The sequence below is a fragment of the Cygnus olor genome, chromosome 6 (assembly GCF_009769625.2).
Source record: "Cygnus olor isolate bCygOlo1 chromosome 6, bCygOlo1.pri.v2, whole genome shotgun sequence".
In the NCBI taxonomy this organism is placed as follows: domain Eukaryota; kingdom Metazoa; phylum Chordata; class Aves; order Anseriformes; family Anatidae; genus Cygnus; species Cygnus olor.
The window spans coordinates 15,830,292-15,842,568 of NC_049174.1; the positions used below are offsets into that span (position 1 = coordinate 15,830,292).

The 12,277-nt window shown below is 38.0% G+C and overlaps 1 protein-coding gene across 1 annotated transcript in view; it reads left to right on the top strand.

The window, feature by feature from the left end:
• The window catches only part of ZNF385B (zinc finger protein 385B), a 33,553-nt gene that overhangs the window by 19,717 nt on the left and 1,559 nt on the right, over nt 1-12,277 (top strand). The window contains exon 2 of the mRNA XM_040561717.1: nt 10,742-11,044. Within this exon, the coding sequence (XP_040417651.1) occupies nt 10,744-11,044 (301 nt within the window). The 5' untranslated portion in view covers nt 10,742-10,743. The remainder of the gene's footprint in view (nt 1-10,741; nt 11,045-12,277) is intronic.

Consider the following 12,277-nt stretch of genomic DNA (forward strand, 5'->3'; position numbering starts at 1 on the left):
AGATGGCACTTGCTTTTGTTTAGCCCTGCATATACTATCTTGGTGGGTGGTAACTGCCTCAGGACAAAATCAGCATCCCACCAGTCACCATCTGGGATGGCAGATGATATGTGGGACTGTCGTGAATAAGCATTCTGATGTTTGTAAATGTCCGAAGGAAGACACTGCTTGTTAGTACTGTAGTTAGTATGCAGTCAGCACTGCAAAAACCTTATGTTATGCAGTATTCAGCAAAAAACGAATTTGTGTGCCCTGGGTCTCTCTCTGGCGTGTGGGTGGGTATGAGGTGGTTCTTCCATAGTTTGTTAGTTTTGATGGTGAACTTGCATGGCACTTTTGGTAGATCTTTAGTGTTTATTGGTGCTTCTGAGATAAGACTAACTCTTCTCACTCTTAGCCACTGTGTCAGAGGAGGTATTTAGATAGATGCCTCTTGTTGGATCATACCTGATGCTGTTAATGAGCATAAATTTTCAGAATAAAATGTGTTATTGCTTTGACAGTATAATTTGAGTGGATGGGTGAAGGAAGGGGATGACTTCAATCAGTCAGAATTTGGACCCAAATGTGTAAAATTACTTGGGAAAGAGCCCACTTTTCTGCTGCAGATGCAGGAGTGGAGTTGCACATATCTGGCGCTCGTGTCTGTGCATCCCCCTCTGTGAGAAGGGGAAAATGTGAGTAGACGAGGGTGAACCATGGAGATGCACACATGCAAACTTTTCCTCATTCAGCTTCTTCCTGCCTCTATGCACTAAACGTCTTTGTCCTGACATGCATGCGTTGAGAAATACTATTTAGACCAGTTTTGGTTGGAAGGGTCCCTTGTCACTTATGTGACAAGTTCTTTACTTAGACTTAGATAGTGAAGCCAGTAGGAAGCTCTGGGTTGTACTGAATATAAATATCTTTGAAAAGAAGAAATCTGCATCTGCTGTGTAACTTGCTTTATACTGCAGTTAAGACATCTGTGGTTTTTTTTGTGTGTGTGTGTGTTAAAGCATGTTTTATTCACACTTCACTGGTCTATGTATTTGCTGAAGTGAGTATTAAGTTCAACAAAATGTCACTTTCCGTGGTGATTCAAATAGCTGACCTGGCTATTCTTTTTTTTTTTTTTTGCAGTACTTCCAGGATACTTGGTTTATCTAATCTAACTAGATCTTGGAGTTTCTAATGAATTCATGCTAACGAATAATAAAAGGGAAGAAAACCAAACAAAAACTCCCATGAGCTCTAAATTCAAGTACTACCTTTCAGCTTAAAAATAAAAAGTAAAGGTTAGAGTTATGTCCAAAAGATTATTGACTACCGATTAAATAAATGAAACAGTATGGTTACGCTTGCAGAAATGTGAAGAAATAAGGAGAGCTCGTCTTTCAAATTTGTATGAGCAAATGCACTCAAACAGGTGGTTTGAAGAATTGAAGGGAGAGCAGGGTGGGTTATCTGAAGCGTGGAAGTGCACACATACGCTAATTCAGCAAAACCAGTAAAAGGGTGTCTCATTCCTTATAAATTGAGGCGTGTATTTTAGTGTGGACTAGGATAGGTAGTGAGAATGGATGTTGCAAGCAGCAGTTGCTAAGCCCGAGGTGACCGACAGTTCAAGTTTAGGAGACGCCTGTGCAAGCCTCTTCCTGCCCAGCAGGCAGAATTAGGAAGCGATCCGTATCTGCAGCACTGCCGGGGGCCTCTCCGTGCTGGATGTCTGCACCACATGTGCTTAGCTGTGGTTCATTCAAACACAGAAAATGGAAAGTGCGGGGGTACGTTCAAGGCAGAGCAACCCTGAACCTTGCCACTTCCTGCAGATGGCTTCAAACTAGGTGATCCCTCAGCTTTTTTACGGGCTGTCACTTTCCCGGCTGGGTGGTTCTCTTAGAACTTGATCATAACTCTTAAGTAGTTTAAGACAAAACGTGTCATGTCCCTTTGTCATTTCAAGAAAAGGAAACATTGCTTCCAGTATCTCTTCAGTTCCAAAAGAGAATCAATTGTTTACGTGGAAGTTGACAGTCTCTTCAGGGTGACTCTGCTGAGACCATCCCTTGAGGAGCACACTGGGACCGGCCTTCACTGCCACAGGTCACACTTGCTGTTCTGAGCAGGGTTTTCTTTTGTCTTGCTCATAGTCTTACTGCAGTCAGACAAATTGGTGTGTCTCAGTCTCATGCTATTTTTGAATGTTGCTTGTTCTCTGTTCATGCACAGCTATTCTTTCCACACAGGCCTCAAAGGTCTTGCTCTTGTGTCCAGGAGCCCTTCTACAGCATTGCCAGGCTTTATGCGGAATTAATGGTTTTCAGTACAAATTATATTCAGCTCCTGCCATTGTCAGACTTCTGCTATATGAACACAGAGGCCACCTACTCTTCCTGGCTTTCCCTGTGGCTTCCTTATATGCTCAGGTGAATTCTTGATATTTTTAAGAAAGGTAGGAAATGATTTTTTGCTTTCTGTGACCAAAGTTTTGCGTACGCCTCAAATGTGATTATGCTCTAGCAAGATGAAGTAACAGCCAGGTACAAACACCCTGTGGGAATCTCCCATTATGTCAGTTGGTTTTGATCTTTATTCCTGCAAGTTCATGCCTAAAATTAACTTTATAATAAAAATATACTTCACCAGAAGTACCATGTATCTTGTAGCAACTCTCCAATTATTTAAGTAACTTATTAAATTGGAGGTATTAAGTTATCTTATGTTTTAAGATATGATTCTAAAACATCTTAAAGCAATTTGTTCTTAATTTTTGTGGTCCTTCTGATTATTGCTGAGGGCAGATTCAAACTATATATTCTTTATTTTTCTTTAAGTTTATTTTTGGGTCTTTTGAGTTGTAAAATCTGGTGTAAAATCTGCATCTAATTAGTGTTTTATGCTATTCATTGTAGATGCTTTTCCTGTGGAGGAATACAAGAGGAGTCCTTTGATTTAAAAGAGTATTTGGATGCAATATTTCTTAACATGCAAGAAAACACTTCAATCCAGCAATTTCATAAAATCCTAAAGATATAGGAAATGATCTTAGAAAATCTGTAGAGACAATATGATACAATTTATCAATTAGCAATTTAATAAAATAAGATGTTCCCTAGTTTCATGTAAGCAGACTGTGAAAACAGGCAAAATTGGGGGTACATTTAAGAAAATTCACTTCATTTCTGCTTGGGGAAAATTAAGCAATTTTGTTACTTTGATCTACTTTTGAGGAGGCAGCATTCTTATTAAAATGACTTGTACTTTTCAGATGTTTAACCTTTTAAGAGCATTGTGGTGTGTGTTTTTTCTTTTTTTTTTTTTTTTTCTCCTGGCTGCTGAGCATTTTGGTACGCAAGATGTTTTAATCCTGGCTTAGGCCAACAAGGAAGTGATTTCATTTAATTTTATTAAGTCTTATTTATTTTTTCCCCTCCTTTCTGGGTGTTGCATTAGAATTTCAGAGTATTTGCATTTTGGATAGATTTAAAAAAAAAAAAAAAAAAAAGAATTAGGTAAAAGATTAGAATTCTTGGATGAAATAAGAAGTAAATATGACCTGATACTGACAATCAGTGATGTTCGGTAAAGAAGTCTAAGGGAGCTGAGTAGCCTTTTTCCTGGTAGGTCTACTCTCTGTGGTAGATTTACGCACTTGGAAGGGGAGGATAAAAGCCTAGGATGCACTATACAACCACAGGTTAGACACTTTGAGTATTTACATATTCTTGCACAATTAGGTAAAGGTACTTAAAACAGATGTACTAAAAGTATAATTGTTCAATGACAGGTTTCCGACAAGTAGATATCAACTTGTCAAATGGTTCATCGAGCAAAATCATGATACAGCGAGCTGGAAAACTATCTGTTCTTCATGAAGCATAATCCAAGATAGCTGCCTAGACTTCAGACTTGATTAACCTTCTTGGCAGCAGACAGCTATGTCATTTCAGGGCAGGATACATCTCTTAAATATATCCGGCAAATAAATCCGTGTGTAAATCTATTGTTGTTAATGTCAAGAAGGCCAGAAATCTGTTGAGTATGGGGGCTGAAGAGGAAACCTTGTAATTAGAGGTAGCTACAGATATGGATACATGCAACTGCAGTCTGTGATAATCTAAATCCAGAGTGATTTTATTTCCAGTTTAGCGGAGCTCCTGGTCTAGTACAGCAGGTCTAATTTTAGGCTTCCTTGAAGTGGACAATTTCAGGGCTGGTAAAGCAAAGCAAAATACTAGCTACTTGAATGTTTTCAATTTTATGAATTACCTTGTACTGAACAGCTAATGTTTGTGTTGAGAAACAACCATCTGTTTTTGTAGTTTAAAGAGATTCTCGTTCAAATGTTAAATATTCTGAAATGTGTTAGTGAGGAGGCTGTCAGCCATTTGTCATACTACACCATTCAAAACTTTTCATGTACAGGAATAGCAAGCTGACTTCCTATTCCCATTGATAAACCAGCATCACAATATGTGCAGGCTGAAACCTTATTTAACTGTGCTTGGGCGATGTGCATGATTAACTGGTTACTCTTTATCTGGCACAAGGAATAAAAAATTACTTACTTTCCTGACCCATTCTGTTGTTATTGTAACTTTGAAACCAAGCATTGTGTGCTTTGCGAGCAGATGAAGGAAGTAGGGAAGAGTTGATGGGAGGTATATGATGGGGTAATAAATAGCTTGACAGGTGGCGACATCACAGAATACGATGCCTCCTTGAGGAATTTCAGAGCAAGACAAAGATTAAACATGGCAGTTCTCTGTTTTGATTTGTACCAAAAGAAAAAGGAACATATCTTCTGAAAGGAAACTGGTCCCTTAAACATATGGGGATTTTTCAAGGTTGGCTTCAAAATAGTCTCTAGTGCTTTTTTAACACTGTAGGATACTGAGCACAAGGCACTATGCATATGCTGTTCACCACAGTATCCCAATAGAGCTTGTTGCCCAGATGGTGCAAACCATATGCCTCTCGATAGTTTATCTATGTTTGGGAAATACTGTCTAAAAATATGAGAGGTCATAAGACTTCTCAAAAGCAGCTCTAGTGAATTTCTTTTAGACAGTGCTCTGGAGGTATTTGAACTTTTTTTTGAGTGTTTTATGGCAGATTTGAGGAACTATGGAATCATACTTGCTCCACTATGAGACAGCAGCTCCTTAGGCACACAGGCTTCACTGGTCCATCTGCATACACAGTTTTTTTCCCCATAGGAAGTGCCTAAGAGGTGTACAGCACAAGACTGTCTTAGGTCTCTCTTTTTTTTTTTCCCTTCCCACTTGTCTGAATGAACCTTTTTGGAAAAGTAGCAATATAAAAAGCCAATTAATTTTTGTATTTGTTCCTGAATCTTCCATAACTCATTTGACTATTTGCAAAGGGTAACAGAGAATATTCTCTTTGCCCATATGCAATTTGTTAAAGTACGTTTTCTGTTTTGCTTACCTGGCATAGATCCACAGACGGATGGCATTCTCATTACATTTCCAGAATAGTGGTTCTTTGAAGCATGAACTAATTAGGGATAGGCATTGCAAAAGTTTAGACCAGCACTCAGGAAAAGAATGCTTCGTGTAACCATCACTAATTCATTAGGATAACCAAAAGCTTATTTCCTTTGAGTAAAGATTTGCACATTCTCACCTACAGCAGTGTACTATATATAATACTTCTTTGTAGCTCCTCTGAAAGCACAACTCTGCTTAAAAAGTAAATTAGCTAAATTGAAAGGCTAATTGCCTTGAGCTTCAAATACAAAGGATGTCCATGCTTAGATTTCTTTGCCAGCTGCAAGAGGCTGAGAAGATGTGGTTTCAGAAGTCTAAACAGGGTATCTCATGACACCTAAGAATTTTAATGTGGTGTCATAAATCACTAATTTATTCTTGCTGTGGTATTGCTTGCAGAATCTATTGGATGGATCCGTACACAGAGGATGAAATGTGAGGGGGAGGACTTTAGTCTGGTAACAATGTACCTCAAGTACCTAAAAGCTCTTATACCCACATTGTTTCCTCACGTGACCTCAATCAGAGTAAAAATTAATCCGGTTTGAAACTGTACTTGGCCTATACTGTGCTATATCCAGGTTATACAAATGTGGGACCTTGCAGAAGCAAATTAAATTTGTTAGCCTTAAACAGGAAGCATTAATGGCTTGTTCAGTAAATAATAAATGCCAAAAATATACGTCTACTTCTGAGTTATAGCCCTTTGCTTCTAAAACGAAGGTACTCCATTGCCTTACACAGAGCAAAGAATTTAAGACCCAGTTGAGGCAAGTAGCAGGTATTGTGGCAACAATGACAGAGCAAAAGGTGCCTTCTGCTGTGTTTGGGGACCACGCCCTTTTGTTTGTCTTCATCTAGGAAAAGTGCCCAAAATATTGGCCTCTTTGAGGGCAGGAATAAATGTCTCCTGAACTACAGTCCTGTATGTAAATTATTTTTATATTTTTTTTTGCGCATGTATACTGCAGGTTTAGAAGCTCACTATTTTGATATGTTTGTGTCCAAATTGTGGAGTTGTGCAGATGTCTTCATGTGTGTTCAGAAAGAACAGTGATTTCTGTGGCTTTTAAGTGAAGACTATGTGTACAGATTGCAAATTACACATGGAAATTGGCGATCTTTCACATGTAGTAGGAACAGCATATTTGCATTACAGAAGAGAATTTTGCTCACTTAAATTACTGTTTAAAGTTAAATTAACTTTATGTTCAGTTCTAATAAAACTAATAAAACTCATTAGTATGAAAATATTTATAGATATATCCTCTCTTAATTATGGACTTTTTTTTTAATCACGCATTCACCAAATATCTATAAAATCTTTTCTATAAAACTCTAATTTTCAAATAGATATTCATGTAGAATTAAATGTGAACATAAGCAACTGGTAAATCTGGCCAGACTTTAACCAACACAGAAGTCCTGATCTATTGTTGTATTTTCCCCATATGATAATTTCCATCCTTTATCCCATTTAATGATTTCATAGTCTTCTGTTTAGTCTTAAACCTGCTTCTAAAAACGTCACAGTCCCATATATAGCAATTACTCTAAATGGACTTTTTTGATTTCACAGAGTATAAAGATCATGTAACTTCTCGTAATTCTCAGTTCACTGACTGCAGTCTCAGGTAGCTGTTTCTGTTACATGATAATGTTAGTGAGCTGTGTTAGTGTGCTGAGTTCCTCAGCTTAGCCTGAGGAACTAGTTGGCCCCATTTCATATCTGACTCCTGCTGAGTGAGAACAAATACTATCCAGAACTCCTCAAAGTCTGTGTGCAGTAAAAGGCTTTTTTTTTTTTTTTAAGGAAAAAGAAAACTTGCTGATGATTGCTTGCATAAATTCAAGCGACTAGGAAATTTAGAGGGTAGGAAGAATACTGAAGTCTTATGTTTGTGCATTTTGTTTTGTGTTTTTATTTTTTTCTTTTTTTTAATGTACAAGTTTATTTCAGAGAAGTGCAAAACATTCAGGTAACCTTTATTTAGAAGGCTATCTCTTGGGAAATACATCTGCATTCATGCTGAGATTCTTACGCCGACCCAATGCAGAACTGTACATGTGCTACGTACTCTAGAGCCAGGATGTTTCAGCAGAGATTTTAAAAGGTGTTTTTTCAACCCTCACTTTAAAGAAGAAAGGAGACAGATTCTTAAAGACAGATAGGACCTTTCATGTAATAACTTTTTCTAGACAAATATATACACCATAGAAACTGTTCAGTTATGGTAGAAACTGTATTACTGCAGTAAAATCCTAGTGAATGTTTGTCACCAACAATTTCTTCTTATCCCGTCACTTCAAGTGTTTAGGGCTTTTCAAATACAGATCATCCCTGTCTGCATTTTAAGTGTAATTGTAAATGGCCTTTTACAAATTCCAACTACTTAATGGGACCTACAGAAATGGGCAAGACTTTAGCAGTTCTCTCTGGTAAGAGCAATTTGAGAGAGGAAGGGAAGGTGTTTTGTGACTGTGCCTGCATGTTCATAGTGTGTTGAACCACTCTTGGCTGTAGGACAGGTTGGGAAGATGTCTGCATCGGTTTCTGGAGGTGCAGTGGTTCCCCAGTTAGTCACTGAAGCCAGCTGTGCAGTGGGGCAGCAACCTGTCCGCTCATTCAGGGCATGCATGGGGTCCCCTTGGCTCATCGCAGCAGGCAGGAGCGCAGCTTTGCCTCTGCCTCCATCATACCTTATTTGAAGTGCTTTGCTGTGCCAAATGTTCAGGTCTCAAATCCCAGGAAAATGAGGGCTGGGATTTCTGCGTGGGAACAGACGGACTTCTGAGGGCTGGCAGGGTTTGGTCTCTGGCTGCACGTATGGGTCCTCTCCAGGATCGGACCCATCAGAGCATGCAGCTGCTTGCGCTCCTGAAGCCGAGGCTGGAGATGCTCGGTACAGGTATTGGTTCTGAAGTGCTCTGCATCTGCTGCTCCCAGCAGCTGTTGGGAGGCTGGTGCTACCTGCAGTCAGGTCACCTTTTAACTTAGACATGGAGCTCTAGGCAGCCTGTTTTGTTTTTTTTTTAAACTTCAGCTTGTGGTTTTTAATTCTTAAATTAGTAGAAAGGTATTGCTTCCAGTATAACTTGTTTGTCCTGTGTTAATATAGCTAAGACAATAATTTTTAGAAAAAAGTGAGTTTATAACTTTTTTTTAAGAAAACACAGATGGAATAAAATTGGACCATGGCTGCTTTTATTTTATTTTATTTCTTTTTAATTTTTTGTTTGGTCTGAAGATTATTTTTCTTGCTTGTCTGGCAGCTGGGATGCTGCCCTAGGGTGTAGGTGCGGTGTTCGAGTCCTTGCTGCTCTTGGTTGTTCTTTCTGGGTGTGTCTACAGTTTGGGTCACGTCAGGAGTACACTTTTAAGGGAAGACTTCTCATCTTCCCCACTCGCTTTGCTTTGGTTATATTGCAGAGCAGTCTCAGATTTTACTAACTGAAAGGCTTCATTGTTCTATGTGAAATTAAACCAAAACATGCAGTCCGGGAGTGTGTGCATCCCCTGCTCCAGTGACTGTGGGCTAATTCAGCGCCAGGCTGCTGCTTTCCAAAATAACCTCCTTGAAACGTGGTGGTGCTGCTGCAGGCATCTTGCACCAGCTGTCTGCTCTGTGAATCTGTCCTCCAGTCCCCACCACTTCCTAATGCAGACGTTACCCTCTGCCAGTTTTAAATACATCCCCACTAATGGAATTTCATAAAGAGCTTAAACTTCACTGAATTATCGAGATAATTACTGAATTACATATTGAATTACCATTTGCTTTCTGCAAACTTATGAGAAATCTGACAACCCGAGATTTTTATCTATTTTATTAAATCATTGTCTGTATGTTAGTAGCATCTAAAAACAAAAGTGATATAAAAATGTTTTTTTCCAGAACCATTTACTTTCTCTAAAGAAACTACAGCAGTGCTTTAGAAATAATATTAATTAAAAAAAATAGAAAACAGAACAAAGGGAGTAGGGGGAAGTTATTTATGGTTTAAAAATACATTGAAAAGTAACAAATACCAAAGCTCTGAGCAGATTAAATTTTCAGATGAAAATGTCATTTAAGCTCAGCTGAGTCAAGGATCTTGGTTGCTTGCCTTGAAATATGATACTTATGCTTAAATGATTTAGTGTGACAGTGTCTAGCCTAGGTTTTCAGGATCCACTCGTATTTGTTTTAAAAAGCAATTAGGTACCTGCAATAATGGTTTTTGGCTTTAATATTTGATGTACATCTTAATGAATGTATTGTTTATATTTTGTTTGATGGCAGAACTGTGAGCTGTATGAAACAGATACATGACTGAGCTCTGTTTACTTGGAATACTGGATGAGTGACTCATGGCTGGGGAGGAGTGAGAACAAATACTAACATTTTAAGCATGGGCTAGAGTAAGGAATGTGATGAAATACTCCATCCCTCCATAGAAATGATCCTTTAAATAACCTTAAAGAAATAAGACTCCCCTCCCCTGTACCTGTTTAGTATAAACTTTATATAAACTATTCTTTGTGCAGCTTGGTTCATTTATCGTGATGAGGATTTATTCTCTAGGAACAAGTGAATATTTCAGGCTCTTGGGTTGTTGTCCACGGACTGTCACTTACTGTGCATTTGTTTAGTTCTCACAAGAGAAACTTTGAGTTGGCATTTTTTTGTGTAACGGCTTTAATAACGAAGGAGTTGAAAGTCTGTTATAGACATCTTAATTGGCCTTTTATAGACATCTTAATGCTCGTATGAAGGCTTAAGTTTTGGGTGTAAATAACAATGGAAAGTATGTATTAGTCTTACTTAACAATATGCTGTCTTCCAAACAGTGTTTCAAGAAAATCATGTTGGCATTGCTTTGGTTGAATTATTGCATTTGGGCAGCCGTTACTACTATGGGCAGTGGCAAGTGAAAATCTCTGGAACCAGTTTGTAGTGAGGCAGTTGAAATAAATTTGAAGATGATCTTAACCTCTTCTAGGGAGGCAGTAATAAACCTGTTTTAAAATAGCTTACATAATAGAGTACGTGAATTGTCATTGGCACAGTGTGAGATACTGCTCACCTTCTTATTTCTGAGGTGTCACAATGCATCCTTTTCTCTATGAAGAGATACTTTTGTAACGTGGAACCTTATTTGTTGGAACTGATCTTTGGTTCATGCATTTTGAAAACAGAAATGCCAATTTGGTATTAAGCATTACTAGTCAGTTTCCAGTAACAATTTTGTCTATTTTGTAGGAATGAAGCGTCCATTAAGTCCTGACCATGTCTTTGAAGATGGGATTATGAATCAGTCAGCTGTTCTGTGGGGCTTTGAAGAAAAGGGACTGAGGAACGACGGACAGGACTATCAATTAAGCAAAGAAAAGAAGAAGATACTATTTTCATTCTGTGAAGTGTGCAATATACAGCTGAACTCTGCAGCACAAGCTCAAGTTCATTACAATGGGAAGTCTCACCTGAAAAGAGTGAAGCAGTTAAATAATGGAAAACTCCCTACAAGTACAGTTCCTGGCACCTTGTTTGCAAGTACAAGCACAGGTAAATGATCAGTAGGAGATGCTATATTTCGATCAAGAAATTTGAGGAAGCTTTTAAGCTCTACTTTCCCAACCCAGAATAACTATTATGCTTAATACAGATTAATACTAGTAATTAACATTTTGTCACGTTCAGAATTACTACTGTATTTTTTCTCCTGTGAAGCCAATTTTATTTAGGCAGTATTACATCACTGCGTGATTGATGACTGGGTTGGGCCATATGTAGTTGAGATTATAGCCTATTTAAAAGTAGCTGTCCTGGCTTCTAATAGTCATGCATTTGTCATCTATTTTTGTTCAAAAAACAAAGTTCTGGAAGGATTCTGTATGTGCAGGAGAAATGTTTAAAGGAATATAGTGGTGGGAAGAGGAGGGGAAAACTCCAACTTGGTCTGATGAAAGGCCTGGTCCTTTCATCATTTTTGCTTCTACTGGTCTGAGTTTTAATTGCTCTCATTCAAGTGAAAAAGTAATTTGAAATAGTATTTATTTACTGGGCAAAGCAAAGGTCCCAAATGCTTGGGCAAAGTACACCCGGCGTGCAGTATGTAAAGGTGTACATAACATCTTAAAAAGTTTTTTTCAAGTGTTAGACTTAGATGTTATCACTGTTATCTATTCTGAGAAAAGTGTAATATTTCCATGCTTCTCTAGGCATGTAGGAGTTTGAACACATCAAACAAATAACTTGAAGTTGTACAGTTGTAAGGGAAAGGATGTTGGAACTCTCCTTCCCTTTTTATGAAGGGTCCTGGTATGCCAGATGGTCAGTTGCTTTGATGTTCTGTGTTTAAGGATTTTGCTGCAGGATTATCCTTTTTCTGTGATGCTCCAAAAACACTGAAGAAAATTTGTTAGAGCATTTTAAGGATGCTTTTCTTACTGATAGTTGAAGTAGATATCTTTTCCCTTTCTGTTTATTTTGTTAAACAACATTCAGGTGTTTTTTTTTTTTTTTAAATCCCAAAGTGCCAAAGATGATCTTAAAAAGCATTCCTTACATGTCACATTAAAAGAGATATAGCAAATCATACTGTTTCTGAGACAAGAAAACGCTGCAGCTCTAAGGAATTATTGTCTCGAAGAAGCAAATGCTGCTGCATATTAACTGTTAGTACATTAGTATTGATAAGTAACAGACCTCAAATATTCATGAAAAGTTGTATTTCTTTTATTAGTTTTTTTTACTAGCCATGTGAGGGAGATTTACTTTGATTTTTTTTTTGTATTG